This window comes from Zonotrichia leucophrys, chromosome 19 (assembly GCF_028769735.1).
Source record: "Zonotrichia leucophrys gambelii isolate GWCS_2022_RI chromosome 19, RI_Zleu_2.0, whole genome shotgun sequence".
In the NCBI taxonomy this organism is placed as follows: domain Eukaryota; kingdom Metazoa; phylum Chordata; class Aves; order Passeriformes; family Passerellidae; genus Zonotrichia; species Zonotrichia leucophrys.
The window spans coordinates 9,878,250-9,901,730 of record NC_088188.1 but is presented as its reverse complement, the minus strand read 5'-3'; the positions used below and the strand labels follow the sequence as shown (position 1 = coordinate 9,901,730).

General features: G+C 54.0%; 1 protein-coding gene across 1 annotated transcript; it reads right to left on the bottom strand.

The window, feature by feature from the left end:
• Nucleotides 1–94: 94 nt before the first annotated feature.
• Nucleotides 95–23,261, bottom strand: DHRS11 (dehydrogenase/reductase 11). The gene is made up of 7 exons (XM_064729432.1): nt 23,092–23,261; nt 11,874–12,083; nt 5,674–5,768; nt 4,829–4,958; nt 4,003–4,095; nt 3,364–3,429; nt 95–2,638 (listed from the first exon to the last, which is right to left on the bottom strand). Exons 1-7 carry the CDS (start codon nt 23,221–23,223, stop codon nt 2,597–2,599), a joined length of 768 nt encoding a protein of 255 aa, XP_064585502.1. The 5' UTR covers nt 23,224–23,261; the 3' UTR covers nt 95–2,596.
• Between the last annotated feature and the right edge of the window lie 220 nt (nt 23,262–23,481).

The following is a 23,481-nucleotide window of genomic DNA, read 5'->3' as shown; positions in this document are numbered from 1 at the left end:
GTTTGGGTCGTTCCCCAAACAAAACTTTGGGTGTGAACAGCAAAAAGGCTGTTCAGGTTTAGCACAAAAAGAACAAAACACGCCACAGACGAGCCACAGTGTGCCTCTCTTTTTATTCTTTATTTTACAGTTCACAATAGAAACCTACTGATAAATTACACAGGTCACTGATCCTGGCGTTTGAGGGGTGTCACTGCCTCGGGGTGGGGTCCATCTCATCCCAGGGAGGTGGCAGGAGGTGCCACCAAGGCCACCCGAGGAGCCCTCCTATGGGGGAGGTTAGCAGGCAGCAGGGATGATCCCCTAAAACCACACTTCAAATGGAAAAATATACTGCACGTCACCTCGAGGTGACTTCAGAGATTACAAATGTTCTCGGGGGAAAAAGAAAAAACAACTTGCAGGGCTGCCAGGTTGTATTTGCAAGGAGCAACTACCTGGACAAACCCTTTGTCAGGGTTCTGCATCTTCAGCAATTCTCTCCAAATCCTCCTTTTACAGCACAGGGAGATGTGAAGGCCCTCCTCAGCCACACATTGCAACCTCTGTGAACTTTGCACACAGCTGCTGCCACCATTCCATGTTTCACCACTGCTGCCCACATCCCTGCTCAGAAGTTCCTAATTTCTCTATTTTTTCTGGGTTTTTTTGGCCTCTTTAGTAGCTCAACCACCTTCTCCTAAAGATGGCACATAGGGCACCTGCTGGGAATGCACACAAAGGCACCACCTTGGCATCCTGGAGCAGGGCAGTGCAGGGATTTCACTCACCAGAAATTAAAAAGCCAAATCCAGGTGCACTTGTCAGTAAAAACTGGTGAATGGACAGAACAAACCATGTGTTAATAAAGGGGGAAAAAAGGGGGCAAATTGCCTTTTGTTTTTGCCATCATGAAAGGAACATTTTGCCAGTTTTCTCCTTGTATCCTTCTCCAGCTGCTCACCTTTGGCACAAGGAATTCTAGGTATCACAAGGTTTAATTCATAACAATACTTCAATATCAACACTCAGCACTTACACAGCGCCTGTCAAAGTGCTTTACAAAAGCTTGTGAGTCCTCACAACACCCCTGTGAGGTAGGTGAGTGTCATCATCCCCATTTCCAGACGGGGAAACTGAGGCAGAGAGGTAAAGTGACTTGCCCAAGGCTGTACAGGGAGCAGAACTCGTGTCCTGGGCCCAGCTCTGCTCTCCCCTGTGCAGGGCTGACACAGATGAACTCCCAGGGCTCTCCTGCTGTAAGCCAAACAATCCAACCCCAATCTCCCAGCTCTCTGTCCTCTGCTCTGACCATCCCTGACCTCCTGGAGCCCAGCAGGAGCTGGACAGGGTCTGCAATCTTAAGGCAACATGCCCAGGAGCTCCCTGCAGAGCTGGGCACACACAGACCTCCCTGCAGAGGGTCTCCAGACAGCTCCAGCTCTGCTTTGGGGCCAGTTCTCCTCTTCCTCAACTCAGATAAACCCAGAGCCAGACACTGGGGCTGCACCAGCACAGGATCTCAGCCAGACCCTTCTCCTGCTGCTTGCTGTGGCCAAAATGCCCCTGAAAATCTGCAAATCCCTCCTCATTCCAGACACCTTCAGCAGGGCTTGTTCCATTCGATCTCTCTCTCTCTCTCTCTCTGAGTTTGTGTCTCTACATAAAAATAAACTTCCACCATTTCCAGCTCCTCAGCACCAGCATTTCAACAGCACCAGAGCAATCCACGTTTGCAGAAAAGTGTCAATGCATGCAAATATCACACACAGAACATCGAGAGTGCTGGGAGATGATACCAAGGATAGAGGTGGTCACAAGACAGCACACGTTTAGTTTTTATTAAAAATACCAAACAACTCACTCTTACTGTAACTATGCCACTTAGATTATCATCCTAACCTGCACAGGGACAGGTGCTTTTCCTCCAACTATTTACCTACCTAGAAAAAAAGAGAAATATCAAGCACACACATTTATACTTCCTCAAACTTGGCAGGCATGAGCCATGTGAAGGGGAAAGGAGGGCTGGGGGAGGTTGTACACTGGGGTTGGGGCAGTGGAGTACAAAAGAAATGGAAAATATCACATGCATCACCACCATCAGTAATCAACCTGATGAAAATAAACTCAGAGTATTAGATGGATTCATGTATCATGTCCACTGAAAATCTCAAACCCTAAGCACGCTGAAGCTGGCAAACATCTTGTGCCACTTCACCTAGGTCCACACACAGCATCAGCAACTAAGATCAAACAAACCTTGAAAAGAAAGCAAAATGAAGAATAAACCAGCCTGGAGACAAACCATCTTCCACAAACCACTTCCCTGCATTATTCTCAAACACATTTTTACTCTCAAGCAGTTCCACAAAGGAGTGGGGGAGAAAGAGACCCACTAGGAGTTTGTGGTTCTTTCTTTTTTTTTTCAAACTGGCTCAGCACCAGCACCAGCTCAGAGAGAGGGAGAGAAAAACAATTCTTCAGACATGATCCTTGGTACTTGATTAAAACGCTGCCAGCCAGCTGAGGGAAGCCTGGGCTGCCAGAGGGCTCCAGGTGGAGTGGGCACGGTGCTGCTCATGGTGCTCCTCATCCTCCTCATCCTCCTGCCCTGCTACGAGATCTGCTCCGTGGGCCTCATCTGTATATCCCCAATCTGCAAGAGAGCAGCGTGGCATGGAACAGGAATCCTGCACTGGAATCCTGGGATCCTGCACTGGGATCCTGCACTGGAATCCTGGGCTGATGACCTGTCTGGAATCCTGCACTGGAATCTGGGAATCCTGCACTGGATCTGCACTGATCCGGACCTGCACTGAATCTGTGTGACTGCATGCATTCTGCTGCGCACTGACCGGCTGCCTGAATCGCACAATCCCAACCTGGGATCATGCACTGGAATCCTGCACTGGAATCCTGGGATCCTGCACTGGAATCCTGTGCTGGAGCCCTGCACTGGGCACTTCTCTGCTGCAGCAGGCTGTGACCAGGGCTGAGCCTGATGAGCTGAGCAATCCCACACCCTGAGCAATCCCAGAGCCCCAGCAGTGCCATCCCACACCCTGAGCAATCCCAGAGCCCCAGCAGTGCCATCCCTGAGCAATCCCACACCCTGAGCAATCCCAGAGCCCCAGCAGTGCCATCCCACACCCTGAGCAATCCCAGAGCCCCAGCAGTGCCATCCCACACCCTGAGCAGTGCCAGAGCCCCAGCAGTCCCAGAGCCCCAGCAGTGCCGTCCCAGAGCTGGAAGTGTAAACAAACGTGATCCCTGCTAATCCCCAGCACAGGCTCCCTAAGCTCCCAGCTGACCCAGCAGCAGATCAGCCAGGCCAGGGCAGCCCTGAGCCCCTCCCCAGCCCCAGCCCCAGCCCCAGCCTACCTGGACATGAGGGGGGGCACTGAGGACATAGATGACAGCGTTGGCCATGTCTTCAGCCTTGAGACACTGCAATGACAGCAGAGGGGCTCTGGGTCAGAGGGCACCCCCAGAGCTCCCCAGGAGATCCCTCCTCTCCTGCCCATCCCTGATGAGGTCTGACAGTGTCACTGGGGCATGGCCAGGAGGGACAAGCAAGCAGGAAATACCCAGTGCATTGGAAATGTAACAAAGGATGTGCCTGGTGCTGATAATCTGCTGTGGATTATCTCACTGCTGGCACAGGGATTCTGCCATCCTCGTCAGGAATTCCCACAGGAAATCCCCTGCCACCTGCAGAACACTTCTCCTTGTGGCACCTCTGCTTGTCCCATCTCCTCTGCAATGAAGAAGTCACAGCCTGCAGAATGGCAAAGCTGGCTGACACTGATTTACAGAAGCATCAAAATAAAAGGAAAAATGGAAGGAGCTGGAAACTGAACCCAAATGAAAACCTACACAGTGTGTAAATACCAGTGGAAAATGTGAGGTTTGAGGGCTGAGATTGGAGAGCACTGAGCACTCCCTGGAACCATCAGCCAGGAGAAATGCTCAATTATAACCAGAGCCACTTCCCTCTGCTCCCACTCCCCCAGCTCCTACCCGAATGCTCTCGTAGGTGGCAGCAGCTCTCTCAGGGTCATTATCATGGAGTTTAAAAGCAAATCCTGTTTCCACCAGTCCTGGAGATATACACTGGAAAAAAGCAGAGCACATCCTAATAGGATTTGTAATTCCCCTTCAGTAAAAGAATTAAGAAAAAAATAATTCATTTTTCTGTTATTCTGCTTTCCCACCCATTTTAAGGGACCAGTAGAAGTGAGCAGACCTTACTGATTGCTGTGGCAGGTACCTCTGGTGGGCACTTCCCTCCTCACAGCCCAGAGAGACAGAGAAGCAAAGAAAAACATGGAAAAGCTCTGACTGAGCACCAACAGCCCAGCTCAGTGCCTCCTTCTATTGATGTGACCCCTCCAACAAGCAACCTCCCACTCTGTGCAGCCCAAAAATCCCTTCCCAGACATTCTGTGCCCCCACCTGCCCCACTTCTGACAGTTCCCCAGAGGATTTCCTGACCATTCCCAGGGTGCTGAGCCCCATTTTCACACCCCAGGGCCCTGGCTCTCACCGTGGCTCAGATGTGAGTCTGGGACAGTTCCCCAGAGGATTTCCTGACCATCCCCAGGGTGCTGAGCCCCATTTTCACACCCCAGGGCCCTGGCTCTCACCGTGGCTCGGATGTGGGTCTGGGACAGTTCCCCACAGGATTTCCTGACCATTCCCAGGGTGCTGAGCCCCATTTTCACAGCCCAGGGCCCTGGCACTCACCGTGGCTCAGATGTGAGTCTGGGACAGTTCCCCAGAGGATTTCCTGACCATCCCCAGGGTGCTGAGCCCCATTTTCACAGCCCAGGGCCCTGGCACTCACCGTGGCTCGGATGTGGGTCCTGGCCTCGCGCAGCTCCTGCCGCAGCCCCTCGGTCAGCGCTGTCACCGCGTACTTGGTGGCACTGTAGAAATGCACCACGGACTGGGGCACCACGCTGTGCCCGTTCATGCTGGGGACAGAGCACAGGGCACGCTGCTGGCAGCTGGCAGGGACCCCAGGGCACTCAGGGCACCACAATGAACCCACTGGGGGCTGGCATGGGGCTGCAGCGGGGGACAGGCACAGCCAAACCTCCCTGAGCAGCTCCAGAAACCAAACGCCAGCCCTGCCCCATCAGCAGGGGTTGGTATCACCCTTTTCCCCCTGGTTTGGAGCATCCTTATCTCCCTAGTTTGGGGCATCCTTTTCTCTCTGGTTTGGGATACTCTTTTCTCCCTGGTTTGGGGTATCCCTTTCTCCCTCCTCTGGGGGATCCTTTTCTCTCTGGTTTGGGATGTCCTTTTCTCCCTGGTTTGAGGCATCCTCATCTCCCTTGTTTGGGGCATTCTTTTCTCCCTGGTTTGGGGTATCCTTTCCTCCCTCATTTAGAGTATCCTTATCTCCCTCATTTGGGGCATCCTTATCTCCCTGGTTTGGGGCATCCCTTTCTCCCTGGTTTGGTCTTCCTCCCTTTAGACCAGCAAAGATTAAGTCTGAAGCATCAACCCCCACAATCCTCAGGAATCCCCACCAGCACCACAGCAAGCCTGAAGCTCCAGTGCTGAAACCCTTCCTGTAAGGAGGAGAAAGCCCAAGGCTGACCCCAGCCGGTGTTTAATTCCTCTCTGTGCTGCAGGGAGGAGCAGGAAGGGCCCCAGGCTGGCCCCACAGCCCCCTTTGTTCACCTGTTAATGTTAATGATGTGCCCATCGTCGATGTTTCTCTCCTTCATGGACTGATAGGCCTCCCGGGTGCAGATGCTCACGGCCATCACATTGACCTGAGGGGGAGAAAATAAGAAATGAAGGCCAGCAGCCCTGCCTGGCACCCCCTGTGTGCCCAAAATCCAGGATATCAGCTCCAGTCTCGTCCCCAGGCAAATCCCAGGAAAACCCAAAGAGGGAATGGCTCATCCTCACACCCCACAGCTGAGCTGGGGGCTGCAGCCACAGGGGCAGGGGTGCACAGACACCCAGAGGGAGCAGAAATGAATGGATTTGGTTGTTTTAGGGACAGGGGTGAGGGTAAAGCCCAAGGAAGGAGAGCACAGCCCTCCCCAGAGCAGCACTGCAGGCTGGAGCCCGAGGTGATTGACTGAGCACTCTGGGCAGCTGGCAGGGCACTCACAGCAGGTAATTAGGCCAGCTCGTTAACGAGGAAATCCCCAGCTCCTGCCTGTCACAGCGCCAGCAGCTCACAGGAGGCTCCAGAAGAGCTCCCAGGCACGGGAAGCAAAGCTCAGTTTGTGCCACAGGGAACCCCTGAGTGGGCAACTCAGCCTGGGGCTGTGGGAGCCACCGACCTGTCCCTGTCCCTGTCCCTGTCCCTGTCCCTGCCTGCTGACATTGCCCCAGCCCAAACTGGCGATTCCCCAGCCCTGCAGGACCCAGAGCATTCCAGGCTCTGCTCTGTGCACCAGCACTGCCCTGGTTTGGTTAAACTCGGCCCTGTCACTCCCCAAGCATTAATGCACAGCATTCCAGCCTGTCCTGACCATAAACACTGAGCCAAAGCTGCTGGGAGATAAAGATGAGGAAATTGTCCCAGCTGGAATCCAAAGGGCCCAGAGGGGCTGCAGCCCTGATGAGCAGCAATCCCAGCAGCAGTGCTCATTGCTCAGGGGGCTCAGATTTGGAAGGGGTTGTGCTGAAGGCCTCCAGAAAGGATGTGACCATCCCCTGGCAGGTCCTGTGTAAGAACATGTCACTTGGCCAGCTAAATGAGCAGCCCAGAAGGGTCAGAACACACTGCAATCTCCAGGAAGAAGTGATTTTCTGATGAATCAGAAGGCAGGTGGAGCAGCAGGAACAGTGAGGGAGGGAGATGGGAGAGGGCTGGGGATCATGCCTGGGGAAAAAAAGAACAAGAATGGGGCAGAATAGCTGTGACTTGCTGGGACAAAAGGACAGGCAGGAGAGGGATGGAGCTGGGAGATGCAATTACTGAGCAGCACAAAGAGCAGCAGGGTCAGATCTTTGTCACTGCTTTTGTCCGGTCCTTATTCCCCACTCACTGCCAGGCCATCCCTGGGGGGTTTGTCTTAGAGATAAGCAGAGATAAGCAGGGCTTTGATGTGCCCCTGGGAGTGCCCAGGCGGCACCAGGAGCCACCACCCCCAGCCCAGTGCACTTTGGCCAGGCAGAGGCACTGCTGGCTCCTCACCATCACACCTGGGCTGCAGAGATAAATCTTTAACCTGGGAATCCACCTGGGCCGTGCCAGGAGGAAAAGGAGCAGAGAGGAGACACAAGGGCCCCTCAGCACTGGGGTGGAGCCCGGAGCAGGCAGGGCACGGGCAGGATTGGGGATTCCACAGCAGGGATTTCACACAGGGTGCTCAGCGAGAGCAGGAGTCACCCTGCAGCTGACCCTGGGCTCTGGGATATGGATCTGGGCACCTGCTGGTGTAAAACCCCCCATGACAAACAAATCCTGCCTCCCCCAGCCCAGCAGGCAGCTCCTCCTTGGAGCAGCCACTCCCAGATCCCTCTCCAAAGGCCACTAGAGGGTAACATCACCCCAAAGTGACTCACAGAGCGGCCTGGGCAAGGTTACAACATTCTGACAGCTCCTGGCAGAGCCAGATCCCAATCAACAGCACATGGGAAAGTCCAGAGCCCTGTGATAAAACCCCACGGTGCAACAAAACAAGTGGCTGGAAGGCAGCTGAGCTGGGATGGCCTTTTCCCACCAGCACAGACTGGGTTTGGGGTGAAATCCCATTTCAAAAGGTGCAGCAGGCACTGAGGAGGAAAATGAGCAAGTGTGTGTGACCCCGAGGCTGTTGTTACAAATACCCACAGACACATTTCAGACATTTTTCTGCCTCGTCCCTATTTTAGGGCGAACAGGCTCAGAGGTGCCACCCAAGGGTGCCCAGCACACCTGAGTGTGAGCAGCAGCTCTGTGACAGCCACCACGGTGCCACATTAACCAGCCCCAGCTGCCAGGTCAGAGAACACACAGGATCCTGTTCCTAGAAGGGCTCAGCGTTTCCCTTTCCCAGAATCAGCCTCTCCCAAGGCTTCCAAAGGGGTGCCCCTGCCCCAGAGCACACAGGGAAGCACAGCTCACAGCAGACATATCCCTGCACAGATGGCTGGGAAAAGCAAGAAGAACAGAGCCTGGCTTGTCAGTGAACAATGCCAAGAATCAAACCCATGCTGTGTCTAGAGGAGTCAGGGGATGTGCCCTGAGCAGGGAAAATGGGAAGTTCAGCTTGAATTCCTGGCTGGAAAGGTCAGTGGGTGAGAAGTGAAGGAGCTGCTGCAGCCCCAGAGGCTCAGAGTGTGCACAGCAGCTCCTCCTGCTCATCAGGACTTTGCTCCAGCCTCAGAAAGCAGGCAGAACATGGGGGAGGATGGGCTCAGAACCTGCCTGAGGTGACACCTCCCCTCCTGCACCCACAGCACATCTTGGCAGGGCTCTGTAAACCAGCACATCCCTCATTCCAAACTGCCTGCAGAGAAGCAGCTCCCACCCTGGGAATAAACACCAGACAATGAAGGCCCAGAACATTAGAAAAGAGGAGGAATAAGTAAATTATAATGTGGTTTTCACTGTTAGATGGACAGCAAGGAGGAGGATACTGAGAGTGGAATCTGGAAGGAAGGAGCCTCAAAGCTCATAAAAAATGCATGGAAGCAAAAATCAATTTACCAAAAAGGAAAAAAAAAAAAGAGGAAAAAAAGCCTTTCATTAAAGGCCCTAATGCCTCCTAAATGGATGGGTTGATGGCTGTTGGGGAACTTTTCCCATCCTGCAGCCCAGAGGTGCCCTGGAATTGTCCAACAGCATCTCGCAGCTCCCTGCTGCCTGCAAAGCCCAGTGGAAGGTGCTGGCAGCCCTCCCTGTGAGGGCCAGGGGACAGGATGGCCCTGCAGAGCCCCCCAGCCCTGCCCAGGCGCCTGCAGACAGGGACAGTGCCAGGGGACACTGCCAGGGGGGACACTGCCATGGGACACTGCCATGCAGCCACAAAGCAGGGGCACAGAACCAAAGGGAAAACTGCACAGAGCTGTCCCCAGCCTGAGCAGCAGCATGGAAAGCAAAGCCCAGCCTTGTCAGGCTGCCCAGGCCAGGCTGGGTGAGGCTCTGGGCTCTGGAGCATCCCAGGGCTCTGCCTTTATGCTGCAGGGCTGTTCCATGAGCACAGAAATGAGGAGCCAAGGCAGCAGCTGCTGGAGGAGGGGGAGAGGGAAACGTCTGCTGGGCTGGCCCAGGCTGCTGCAGCAGCATCTGTGCCAGGCAGAGAGAGCAGGGACAGCCCCACAGCCATCCCTGGGGATAAAACATCCCCCAGTGCTTTCCTGACACTGCCCTTGTGGGGTCACCCCCCTGCCTCTCCTTCCCCCCATCCCACCCCAAAGCAGCCCCCACAACAGGGGGACCCCAAACTCTGAGCCACTGTGAACACCAACACTGCAGTGTCCCAGACAGGACAATCCCACTCCAAAATCTTTCTCTCTTAAAAATAGTGGAAGGGAGATAATGGGAGCACTTCCAGCTGAGCAAGGGAAGGGAATATGGATTGGGGGAGCTGGGAAAAGCCACAGGTCCCCCCAAGCTGCCCAGCTGATAAAAACAAAGGACATGCAGCATCCCTGAGGGACTCACACCCCACCCAGCCCCAGGGAGCAGGACAAGGAATTTCCAAGGCCCAGGTGACCCCCAGGGCCTGGCAGTGCCCTGCTGGACAGCAGCTCAGCTCAGCTCAGCTCAGCTCAGCTCCACTTCACTTCATTTTCTTTAAAGCCTCCATGGCAACGGGGCCGGGAGATGTGGCTGTGCAGTGACCCGGGCTGGGAGCCCACAAAAGCCTCTCTGGGCACACAAAGCTGGGCTCAGCTGGCCTTGGCTGCAGCCACAGCAGCCAGCAGGCTGGCCAAAATCCTAACAAGAACTTAATTAGGCAGGATATGGCAGCTCTTGGCCTGGCAGCAGGAGCCTGAAGTCTCAGAGTGCTTCTCTTTTACACAGAGCAGCCAGGGGAGCTGACAGCTCCCAGCTGACTCCACTGCTGAGGCCCTGAGCCTTCAAAGAGCTCCTCAGACATCTCCTCCCCTTCAGCAGGACAGGCTCCCAGAGCTGCTGGAGACGCACAGGGGCTGCTGCCAGCCATGGGTTCCACTCCTGTTCCTGCGAGGAAAACGTTTCTGTGCACAAGTGTGGGATCTCAGCACCTCAGGACTGAGGTGCCACCGAGAGCACCCTTGGGGGGCTCGGGAGTCCTGGAATGTTCCAGAAGTGTCTGGTGGCTGGACTTTGATCCTACACAGGAGACGACACCTGTATGAGGACAGGAGGGTTTCACCGGGGTGAATGGTGAAGGGATTGGTTAATTAGAGGGTGAGACACAGGGTTTAGGATTTCTGTACAGGGGGGTTTAGAGAAGTAAGATGGAGGAATTGGGGCGTGTCCTGTCCTTCTTCTTCTTCTTCTTCTCCTCCATCTTCTGTGGTGATGGTGGCACTTTGGGATTGGTCATTACTAAAAGTGCACTGGTCAATAAGGGTGAAAGGTATTGGGGAAAAATGATAAATATTGTACACGTAACTTTGGGTATAAAGATAGGTGACCGCCCGGAGGGCAGCACAGTGTGCTCATGGCTGGCTGCTGAGCAGAGCTCTGTCGGGCCGAGAGAAAATCTTTTAGATAAACAATTAATAAACACCGAGACCGAGAAAAGAACTGAAGCCTCTTCTCGTCCTTTGATACGCGGCTGCCCCAAGGCCACCCCGGGCCTTTCCAGGCCCTCCAAACAGCCGAAAACCGGACACACAAGGGAAGGTGGCACAGGAGGGGAAATCACACCAAAATCCAGCACCTCCCTGGCCAGAGACACTGCAGGGACACCCAAACCATCCCCAGGTCCCACAGCTGTGGTTCCCACTGCTGTGTGCAGAGAAAGGGCCCCCACAAAATGACAAAAATGGTGAAGTCACAGAAGGTGCCCAGGAGAAGTTGTAAATGGGATGGGCCATGTGCACAGCTCCCATTTCAGCACATGAAACGCTCCCATTCACATCCAGCCCTAACCAGATTATGGGCAGAAAATGAAGCTGTAAAGACAAAAAGCATTACAGCTTTTTAAGCCAAAAAGAATCTGCCCATTTCTACGAACCACTGCCACAAGTAACAGGATTAGCTGCAAACCCCAGCGCCTGGCATTCCATTTCCTGTTTTATTGGAGGAAAAAAAGAAAAAAGAAAAAAAGAAGAAGGAAAAACAGAGGAAAAATGGAGGAAAAATGGAGGAAAAATGGAGGAAAAGAAAGAGGAAAGAAAGAGGAAAGAAAGAGAAAAAAAGGGGGGAAAAGGGTGAAAAAGAGGGAAAAAAGAGGGAAAAAAGAGGGAAAAAAGAGGGAAAAAAGAGAGGGAAAAAAGAGAGGGAAAAGAGGAAAAAAAGAGGAAAAAGAGAGGAAAAAGAGGAAATAAAGAGGGAAAAAGAGGAAAAAAAGGAAAAAAGAGAAAAAAAGAGAAAAAAAGAGAGGAAATAAAGAGGGAAAAAAGAGGAAAAAAGGAGGAAAAAAGATGGAAAAAAGAGGAAAAAAGAGGAAAAATGAGGAAAAAATGAAGGAAAAAAAGAGGAAAAAAAGAGGAAAAAAAGAGGAAAAAAAGAGGAAAAAAAGAGGAAAAAAAAGGAGGGGAAAAAAAAAGAGGAAAAAAAGAGGAAAAAGGGAGGCTCTTCATCCTTTAGAAAGCCAGCGAGCTGAAGGAAAAATGCTGCTGTGTTTCCATCCTCCAAGGTGAGGGCTCAGCAGGGCAGGATCCACCCCCCGAGCAGCACAACTGGGCTGTGTCAGAGCAGGCTGGGGAGCAAACCCTCAGCTCTGCAATGAGGACAGGGTGGCCAGGAGAGACACAAATGGCCCGGGAATACTCACATCGATCATGGTCCTCCAGCCCTCCGTCCTCCCCGAGAGCAGCGGCTCGGGCCGCGCCAGGCCCGCGTTGTTGATGCACACGTCCACCCCCTGGTGCAGGGTCCTGATGGCAGAGAACATGGACAGGATCTCCTCCTCGTTGGACAGGTCACACTTGTAGGGGATCAGCGTGCCCGGGTAGCCAGCGCTCTGGCACTCAGCTGCCAGCTTCTGGGGAGACAGAGGCAGGGGGGAAACAGCCATCAGGAGGGGGGAAATACAGCCAGAAGAGAGGGGAAAATACAGCCAGCAGGAAAGGGGAGAAACAGCCATCAGGAGGGGGGAAATACAGCCAGAAGGATGGGGAAAAACAGCCAGAAGGATGGGGAAAAACAGCCAGAAGGAAAGGGGAGAAACAGCCATCAGGAGGGGAGAAACAGCCATCAGGAGAGGGGAAATACAGCCAGAAGGATGGGGAAAAACAGCCAGCAGAGAGGGGAAATACAGCCAGAAGGAAAGGGGAGAAACAGCCAGCAGGATGGGGGGAAAACAGCCAGAAGGATGGGGAAAAACAGCCAGAAGGAAAGGGGAAAAACAGCCAGAAGGATGGGGGGAAAACAGCCAGCAGAGAGGGGAAAAATAGACAGCGGGAAGGGGGAAACAGCCAGGAGGAAGGGGAAAAACAGCCAGCAGAGAGGGGAAAACAGTCATCAGGAGAAACAGCCAGCAGAAAGGGGAAAATACAGCCAGCAGGAAGGGGAAAAACAGTCAGCAGGAAGGATTGAAACAGCCAGAAGGAAGGGGGAAAAATAGACAGCAGGATGGGGGGAAAACAGCCAGAAGGATGGGGGGGGAAACAGCCAGAAGGAAAGGGGAGAAACAGCCAGAAGGAAAGGGGAAAAATAGACAGCAGGATGGGGCAGCGGGATGAAACAGCCAGAAGGATGGGGAAAAACAGCCAGAAGGATGGGGAAAAACAGCCAGAAGGAAAGGGGAAAAATAGACAGCAGGATGGGGGGAAAACAGCCAGAAGGATGGGGGGAAAACAGCCAGCAGAGAGGGGAAAAATAGACAGCGGAAGGGGGAAACAGCCAGGAGGAAGGGGAAAAACAGCCAGCAGAGAGGGGAAAACAGTCATCAGGAGAAACAGCCAGCAGAAAGGGGAAAATACAGCCAGCAGGAAGGGGAAAAACAGTCAGCAGGAAGGATTGAAACAGCCAGAAGGAAGGGGGAAAACAGCCAGAAGGAAAGGGGAGAAACAGCCATCAGGAGGGGGGAAATACAGCCAGAAGGATGGGGAAAAACAGCCAGCAGAGAGGGGAAAAACAGCCAGAAGGATGGGGAAAAAACAGCCAGCATAGAGGGGAAAAACAGCCATCAGAAGGGGAAAACAGTCATCAGGAAAAACAGCAAGCAGGAAGGGGAAAAACAGTCAGCAGGAAGGATGGAAACAGCCAGAAGGAAAGGGAAAAACAGCCAGCAGAGAAGGGGGAAAAATAGTCAGCAGGAAGGATTAAAAACAGCCAGCAGGAAGGGGGAAAACAGCCAGAAAGAAGGATGGAAAGAGCCATCAGCCCCCTCTCCCCACAGAGCAGCTTTTCCAGCCACTTCCTGAACACCACACCTCAGGGCTATCACAGCCTGCAAAGCTGCACTGGGGAAGGATCAGTGTGATGCTAATTAAGAAAAAGGAGATCTCAACATCCAGGAGAAGCTGAGAGCTCCAGCCTGTCACTTCTGGAGCTGAGGACAGGCTCAGTGCTGGGCTGCTCCCGCTCAAGGTGAGCAGCACACACAAAATACAACTCAAAACCACAAATCAGTGCTGCCCTGGCACCAGGCTGCCAGCCTGCCACACTGGCAAAGGACAATTCCTCGTTAGCCATGGCCAAGGATGACTCCAAATACCCCGAGCTTTTGTCAGGCTGGGTGACACCCAGCCAAGGCAGGGCCAGGAGCTGCTGCCAGCTGCCAGCACAGCTCCGAGGGTGCCCTTTACCCCTGACACTAATGAGAAGCAGCATCTCCTCCCCGATGTGTCACAGCAGTGACAGTGACAGCTCCCAGCGCCAGGCAGGAGCCACATGATGTCTGGCTCCTGAGGGGAGATGGATTCTGGCTCCAAATGCCCACCAAACCACGGGGACACGGGGCCGTGGCGGTGTCACCGACGGTGACATCTCAGTGTGTGCAGCACAGCCCTGCCCCTGCCACCACAGACAGCTCCCCCCTGCTGCCAGCTCCTCCTGCACTCCTGGCACTGCAATTCCCAGCTTTTTACAAAGGGAGGAGTGAGGGCCAGTGCAGGAATCTCCTGGAAGCGATGGCACATGGAGGCAGCTCCTCCCCAGCCCTCCCTGCACCCCAAACACGTTCACTCGAAGCACCCTGGGGCTGTTTGGTAAATGAAGCACCCTGGGGCTGTCTGCTAAATCATTTTCAGCCTTTCCCAGTAGCTGAGCCAACCACAGAGCTGGACCAAAGCCCTGAGCAGGCAGCTGCAGCTTTGCTGCTTTACCTTCCCCAAACCCCAGCAGCTTTCAGGGACCACAAGGCAGAACCAGCCCAGGGCTGAGCTGTGGTGGGGGAGCTGCTCTCCTGCCTGGCTCCCAGCTCAGGGGAGGCCCTGCAGAACACAAGAATGATCATTATTGCTCTCACAGCACAGGCAGGGAGGGCAGGGACGTGCTGAGCTGAGCTGGAATCGATCGCACACTCCCGAGAGCCAGACAGCATCCGCCTGAACAAGGCCCCTAAACCACCTCTGGCCTTGAACCAAGCTGCCTGGCACTGAATCCACCCCTCTGTGTGCCCTGCCTGCACCAAGCTGCCCTGGCACTGAATCCACCCCTCTCTGTGCCCTGCCTGCACCAAGCTGCCCTGGCACTGAATCCCACCTCTGTGTGCCCTGCCTGCACCAAGCTGCCCTGGCACTGAATCCACCCCTCTGTGCCCTGCCTGCACCAAGCTGCCCTGGCACTGAATCCACCCCTCTGTGTGCCCTGCCTGAGCAAAGCTGCCCTGGCACTGAATCCACCCCTCTGTGCCCTGCCTGAACCAAGCTGCCCTGGCACTGAATCCCATCCCTCTGTGTGCCTGCTGCACAAGCTGCTGGCACTGAATCCCATCCCTCTGTGTGCCCTGCCTGCACCAAGCTGCCCTGGCACTGAATCCACCCCTCTGTGCCCTGCCTGCACAAAGCTGCCCTGGCATTGAATCCCACCCCTCTGTGTGCCCCTGCCTGCACCAAGCTGCCCTGGCACTGAATCCCACCCCTCTCTGTGCCCTGCCTGCACCAAGCTTCCCTGGCACTGAATCCCACCCCTCTGTGTGCCCTGCCTGCACCAAGCTTCCCTGGCACTGAATCCCACCCCTCTGTGTGCCCTGCCTGCACCAAGCTGCCCTGGCACTGAATCCACCCCTCTCTGTGCCCTGCCTGAGCCAAGCTGCCCTGGCACTGAATCCACCCCTCTCTGTGCCCTGCCTGCACCAAGCTGCCCTGGCACTGAATCCACCCCTCTGTGTGCCCTGCCTGCACAAAGCTGCCCTGGCACTGAATCCCACCCCTCTGTGTGCCCTCCTGGGCTGCCAGCACCTTGCCATGCAGGGAACCTTGTTGGTGATGTGCTGGTAGGAGTGGGAGAATATTTTCATTTTCACCATCGTAGCACACGCTTGAAAAAACAGTGAGGGGAGGGGAAATGCCTGCATCCCTGCAAGAGCAGCATTCAGGAAATTCACAGCAGCAGGAAGGGCTGCTGCAAGGTTCTGAACTGCTCCAGGGATGGGGCCTTGTTCCTGCAAAGATACAGGAGGGCAAAAGGACCATGAACTGTTGTGAGAGCGAGAATCAAGCAATGCCAAAGATGTCCAAAAATGAGAAACACGAGCACAGGGGGATGGGAGGAATCTCCCAGAGCAGGAGCCGTGCCAGGAGAGCTGGAGGGAACAGGGACCCATCAGCATGGACAGGGACCCATCAGCATGGACAGGGAAGGACAGACAAGCTCACTGAGAGCCCAGGGGGACACAGGGCTCTGTGTCACTGCTCTGTGTCCATGTCCAGCTGCCACTTCCACCCTCCCCTGCTCAGTGCAGAGCCAGGTGAAGGAGCAGAGGGAACAAGGGCAGTGATTTGCTCTGGGATAACCCTGCTGCAGCAGGGAGGTTGGAGCAGAGGGAACAAGGGCAGTGATTTGCTCTGGGATGAGCCTGCTGCAGCAGGGAGGTTGGAGCAGAGGGAACAAGGGCAGTGATTTGCTCTGGGATAACCCTGCTGCAGCAGGGAGGATGTACCACAAGCCCCACTGTGGCCCCTCCAAGCTGAGCATTCTGGCTGAGGCTGCCCCTCCTCTGCTCCAGCTGCACCACGAGAATGCCCTTTCACTTCTCTTTTCAGCATCTCTGCCACAACTGACCTGGGAAATCAAATCTCCCTCAAAACCTTTCCTTCCCTGCCTGGTGTCTGGCTGCCTCCAACATGGATCCTTTCATCTCTCAGGCTGCACTTGTGCTAACAAATTCTCTTTGAAAAGCAAGTGCTGAACACTGCTGACACCCAGGCAGGGCTGGATTGTGCTCCAGCCATCTACAGATAAAGAGTCATCACAGGCTCTTCAAAGAAACATCAACTGCAGGCAAGTTTGCAAGAGACTTTTGAAAAGCAGCTCTGAGCTGGAGCTCATGGAGGGGTTTTTTTCAGAGCATCCATTAAGTCACTCAAGTGATGCTCACTCCACTTTGAGCACACCACATGCACAAGGAGGAAAGAAAACAAAGAGGAAAAAAGCTGATTTTCCAGATTTCATAAACAATTTGAGAGTGACCAGGTAATGCAACTGCAATACAGGTGAGGGCAGTGCAAGTCCAGCAGCTGGAGATGGAAATCTGAAATAAGAATGGTTTGGGTTGGAAGGGACCTTAAAGATCATTCAATTCCACACCTTGCACTGTCCCAGGTTGCTCCAAAGCCTGGGACACTCCCAGCATCTCTGCAGCACAGCATTATCTCTGGGTGCCTGGAAATGGCCAGCCAGTCTGAAAGGATGCCTCTCATTTATGGGATGGGTTTGCTGTGCTCAGAAACCTCCAGCTCTCCCCTGAAAGGGTTAATGCTCTTTGTGCATATCCACAATGCCCTGCACCCACATTCATTCCTGGTGAAACGGTTTTACAGAAATAATTGGTATAAAGTGTTAAGGGGCTCTAAAGAGGGGGGAAAAGAAGGAAGGAGTCAAGCAGGGCTTTATTTGGCAAAGCCTCCCAATAACTTCAGACACGTTTAGCTCAGAGAGATGGAAGCCAGGAGAAGCCATTGGGTGATTTTTAATCTCACCTGCCATTCACCACAGGAACCTGTGTCCCACTGACTGAGCTCCTGCACCAAGAAACCAACTGGAAAAGCACCAAAACCACCCCAATCACTTTTGCTACCTGAAGGAAATGAAGGAGGAAAAACTGTAACAAACAGCACCACAGCTGTGAGAGACAACTGGGGGCTTACAAACCCTCTCATTCCACTGATTGGCAAGTCTGAAGCTGCTTTTAATTAAGATTTAATAACAGCACAACAGCATAATAGAGAGGTACGGTGAATAAAGCAGCAGGGTGAGGTTTGTTGGTTTATTTATTTATTTCCACAGCACTCTGTGCCCATGAGTGGGATTCAGAGCTGTGTCACATGGAGAGAATCACACTCTGAGCTCTGGGTACCTTTTGGCCCATAAGATCCAAGGATAAATATCATTCCACATTTCCTGCCAGGCTCCTGCTAAGCTGGGTCTGGTTGCTCCAGACCTCACTGCTCCTTCCCAAGCCTCCTCTGCTCCCTTCACTTCCCCAGCAGTTCAGCATCCCAGAGATGTTTCCTCAGCTCACTCAGTGTTCAGTTTCCATTGTCACACACAGCCAAAGGCCCCAGAGGTCCCTGCCACCTTCAGGCACTCACCCAGCCCCTCCTCACTCACGTCAAGGCACTTTGAGTTTGTCACTCCTTGCTCCAGGCTGGCATGGCGGAGGTGACACTGCTGTCACCGTGACAGCTCATTAGAGCAATATCCCTGCCTTCCTCTGAGCCCAGCCTGCCCTAAACCCAGCCTGCCCCAAACCCAGCCTGCCCCAAACCCAGCCTGCTTGCCCTAAACCCAGCCTGCCTGTTCTAAACCCAGCCTGCCCTAAACCCAGCCTGCCCTAAACCCAGCCTGCCCTAAACCCAGCCTGCCCTAAACCCAGCCCCACAGAGCCTGCTGGGACTGGGATCACTGTCAGGACTGGGATCACTGTCAGGACTGGGATCCCCAAGGAACCCACAGACACCCAGCTCAGGGGGCAGAGCTGAGCCCCAGCCCCTGCCTGACACCCCCAGGTCCTGGCACCTGCCCCCTGTGTCATTTCCACCTGGAAAAATTAAATTTAATTCAACCAAACCCCGCCTAATTTGCAGCAGTGATGCCCTGACAATGTCAGGCGTGCTCAGGGGTCCATGGAAAGCAGCACGTACCCACCACCCCGAGTAAAACAGATCCCCCAAATTCAGGTGGCAGGTGCGGGATTTTATTGCAGCCCAGGTTTGGAGGAGGCTGCAGCCCATCCCTGCCACGGGCACTCCCATCTGCAGCCCCTGCAGCCCAATCCCAGCTGAGCCCAGGGCCTGGCAGGGACAGGAATCCAGCACTTCACACAGCCAGGGCACCACAAACCCACCTGGGCCGCCCCAGGAATCGCTGCCAGCCAGGACATCCCCCTGGCACTGCCCACAGGACATGGGAGAGAGGGAAAAACTGCACCTGGGCACAGCCACTGCTTCCTGCAGAGCTGAGGCTGCTCATACAGCCCAGGAAAAACACCACTGTGTTTTCTTCACAGCTCTTTTCACACCCCCCTGCCCTGGGCTCTCTCCTTAAACCCAAACCCAGCCAGAAAGTCCCCTCTGTGTCCAGCTCTGCCCCTGCACAGCTGCCAGGTTTTACACAGGGAAACTGAGGCACGGCACAGCCACCTGACACAGCACACATCCCCATCCCAGCTCCAAAATCCAGGAAAAGCTCAGTTATTATTTCCTTTTGGGGCTCTGAGCGTGGTATTGCTGCTCTATTGCAAACCCCAGGAACAGCAGAGCAGCAGAGGAGGGTGGGTTGCTGCAAAGTCACATTCTTAAAGCACATTTTGGGGGAGAAACAGAGGAATCCAGCCTGGTTTAAAGTTTCAAGGCTGAGGGAATCCACGAGGACAGAGAGGTATTTGTTCCCAGCAATGATGGGATCTCTGCTGTTTATCAGACAGGATCTGGTCAGGGACAAGTGGCAATAAAAGCCCTTCAGAGGCCTTGAGCCCACCGTCCCCAAACACAGAACAGCCCCTGCCAGGGGCCAAGGGGACTCTGAAGGTCACTCACACTCCACAGGCACCCTGCCTCGGGATTATCCTGCCCAGGATGGGGGGAACCTGTGGGGACAGCCCAGGAAACCCATCCCAGCTGCTGGGCAGAGGGACAGACCCACCAGGGACAGACAAACCGCCAAAATGGAACCAGGTGAGCTCTAAACCATCATCTGATCTGCCTGCAGGGAATTAAACACCACACTCAGCAACCAGCTGTTAATTACGCTGTTAATTACCCTCCTAGGAGCACCTGAGGATTCCTGGAAGTGACCAGAGAGCCCAAAAATGGATGCTCAGGTCCCACGAGGAATTCTCAGCTCCTTCTTCCTCCTCCCAACAGCCTCCCCAGAGCCTGGGCTGCTCCAAGCTGCAATCAATTGCTCAGCTTATCAAAGGCTGCTCCTGAGCAAGATCTAACCTTGACAAAGCAGGCCCTGGTTATAAATGTTACCTTTGATCAATACCTGTCACAAATGCATTGGAATTAATTGGTTAAACCTTGTATCTTAAGTCACATTTATTGCTTCCTGCACGGCTCTGCTCTCGGCACGCCAACAAAGACAGGGAAAAATGGATTTCTTTTGGAGCACAGCATCCCTGGGCACAGCAGAGCGAGGCAACCGAGCTGCTGGAGGATTTCCAGTGAGCTGGAGCAGGGGCAGTGTCCCACCTGGAGCATCTCCCCCCAGTGACAGCCCCAGCCACGCTGCAGATCAGGGCTCTGACACCATGCATGGAGGGGGAGCACCTGCCAGCACTTCTGCCATTCTCTGGAAATGGAAAATAAATCCATTTTCGTTATAAGAAAGCACAGTACCAGCACCACTGCAAACCCCTTGGAAACAGCTCCCTGTCTCTGCCTTGCTGTGCTGCAAGGGAAAAACTGCAGAGTCCCTCTGAGCCAGGAAAACCCTCCCAACCTGGGGAAAAACCCTGCAGAACAAAACTCACATATCTCACTGAATAAAAGACCAGAGAGGGCTTTGCCAGCCGGGAGGGCAGGAACATTTTGTCCCATGCATGTGCAAATTCTCCCCTTTTTTGTGCTGCTGCAAGGAGCCGGACACCAAACACAAACTCCTGGAGAACACGAGCAGGGGGAAGTGAGGAGCAGCAGAGTGGCTGTGGCTGTAAATCTCAGCAGATCTCTGCACCCAAGGAGCATTTTCCCCCCCAAAACCTGCTCTTCCAAGCTGCTAAAAAATAAAAACACTTGGCTGCTCGGTGAGAGCGGCTGCCTTGGAACGCGTGGCGGTGTCTGGAGAGCAGCAAACGCTCCCTGAGCACACGCCAAGAAGTCCTTGACAGCTGTTAGTACCTCCAGGCTCTGCATTTAAAACGAGCCTTCAACCTGAATTACCTCCTGGCGTGCACAAGGAAAATACAGCCAGTTTAATTATATTTTATTCCTCGATGTCTGACTGTCTGAGCTCCTGTTGGATGACCCACACGAAGAGGCTGCAGCAGGGAGGGAAATGTGGACAGTGGAGCCACTGGAAGGGAAAAATTAAAAAATATCCTTCTGCAGTTTGGGGTTTTTTGGGGCTTTTTTGTGAGCCATTAACATTTTTTATTTCAAAAGGCAAATAAAGACCACTGCAGTTGTGACAGGGGTTTAATGCCAAACACGCAACTTTGCAAATCCTTCGTTATCTTGCCTCAAGCCCTTATCTGATTTTCCAAGAGATTAAGAAATCTTGACATAGCATTTATTGCCCCAGCTAAATCCCCACCAGACAACCTGCTCTTTCAGTTAGCTGGAGGTTACAAAACCACCTTACACAAGGGTTCCAGCATTTCACCTTAAAACCGGCAGCCTTCCTGAACTTTGATGAAATGTGATGTTTTTGTGTATTCAGGTTTCACACCCTGCTCTTGCCCTCTTTCCATGTCAAGCTTCCCTGGAGCCCCCTGGGATAGTGGAAGGTGTCCCTGCCCATGGGGGTTGCAATGGGATGGTTTATAAGGTTCCTTTCAACCCAAACCACTGGGATTCCATAATTCTGTTAGCCATGGCTGGGATGCTCTGGCATCACCAAACCCTCAGCTCCTTCACATTCCCCTTCCCTCCTCCCTCCATCACTGTGTTCCAGCATCCCTCAATCCCCCCCCAATCAAATCTCCAGACACTTCCAAGTCTGGATATTTTCCTATTTCAAATCCCCTCTAATCAAATCCCCAAACACTTCCAAGTCTGGATATTTTCCTATTTTATTTCAATTTTTTTTGAGCATCCCTCAAATCCCCCCTAATCAAATCCCCAGACACTTCCAAGTCCGGATATTTTCCTATTATATTTTAATTTTTTTAAAGGAAAAGCCTCAAGGTGAATCTCCTGGAGGACAGCTCCATGCACAGCCCTGCTCTGAAGCAGGGCTGGGCACAAAGCTCCCACAGCATCCCTGGCAGCCAGGAGGTGACAGAGCTGTTCCCACAGTGACCCTGGATCCCCCCACGCTCCAGCACCTTCCCCTCCTGGGATTTTCTTCCTCGTTAGGGAAACAAGCTCGACAATAAATAAACCCAGAATAGCAGCGGAGCAAAACACAGTCCAGACACCCAGCAAAACAAATGACAGCCCTGCAGACACACTCGGGTCCCAGGGAGGGGACAAACATCAGCTGCTGTGGGAACACGTGTGTGACACAGCCCAGGACACCGGGGAGCAGCCCCAATCTGCAAACCAAATCAATCAATCAATCAATCAATGATCAATACAGGAGTCATCGCCCTGGGGCACATTCAAATCCAAACACAAAGCCTCACAGCACTGCTGGTTTTTAAACCCACGCTGCGTTTTGGCCAGGAAAGGTTGGGAAAGGAAGGAAACTCACGTGAGCAACGAAGGAAAACACAAGTTGCATTGATTTCTTTCCCAAATGAAAAGAGTCCAGAACAACATCCAAGATAAGGGCGCTGCTGGAAACGGCAATATTGGAAATAACTTTCTGGAGGGGAATGGGAAGCGACAACATCCTCTGCAGCATCCTTTGCCAGGCACATCCAACCAGCTGCAGGTGGGAAAGGCTTTGGAGAGCTCAGCCCTCCCTGCAAACCGCAGCACCAAAACGCTGCAAATCCCAAAGGACGGTGCACTCAGTCACATTGGTGCTCTCTCCTCTCTGCGAGCAGAGCCTCCGAGATACGCAATGAAAAAGGGCAAAAGTTTGGCTTTTCCCGAGCATTTCTTTATCAACCCCGCTTAGCAACGCCACCGATGCCAAGCCTTGGTTTCCATGAATTTTGGACCATTTATTCCCGGCACAGTCAGCTGTGCACAGCCCTTATCACCCCGGCTATGGAAACACAGCCCTGGATATCGCACAGGTCCCCTTTAGCTCCAAACACCCACGATGGCGATATTTAAGATGACTAAAACTTATTTCCCCCCTCAGAGGAAACTTCCTAAATGGCAAATAAGCCCCTGCGAGGCACAGCTGACCCACGCACAACAGGGATCCCGAGAAAACACTTCTTGTGAGCATCTTTATCCCCGAGCCAGCGCCATCAGGTTTCTGAGGGGGCTGTGGGGATGCTCCTGGCAGGACCGAACCTGTTTGCACACCAGGAGCGCCCAACCTCCCGAGCAGCCCCATCCCGCTCCCGGGGACAGAGATGCTATTTTTAACCTCGATAAGAAGCGGCTCAAAAAAAAAAAAAAAAACCAACAAAACAACAAACCCGAAAACCGATCCCGCTCCTCGCTCGGGCCCCTTCCCCCCGCTCCAGCGGCTCGGTGGGCAGGAGCAGCCGGGGCCGGGCATCCCCCGAGCGGTGTCAGCGCCCGGCCCGGCCGGGAGCGGCCTCATGAGGGGAGAGGCGGCCCCGTGAGGGGAGGCGGCCCCCGCCCCGCCGGTACCTCGATCTTGTCGACGCTGCGGGCACATCCCACCACCTTCATGCCGTGCTGCACCAGCGCCCTCGCCACGGCCGCGCCGATGCCCACGGAGGCGCCGGTGACCAGCGCGACGCGGCCGGACCAGCGCTCCATGGCCCCGGCCCGGCCCCGCCGCAGCCGCCGCGCACAAAGCGCCGCCCGCCCGCCGGCCCCGCCCCGGGACACGCCCAGGACACGCCCCTGGCGCCGGGACACGCCCATAAGGGACACGCCCATGGGGACACGCCCTCCGTGAGCAGGGTTTGAGGGGCGCAGCTCTGGATGGGAGCGGGGTTTGAGGGTTTCGTTCCCCAGCGTGGAAAGGCACGGGAGGGATAAGCGGAGCAGGATCCAGCAGCCACAGGAAGGTTG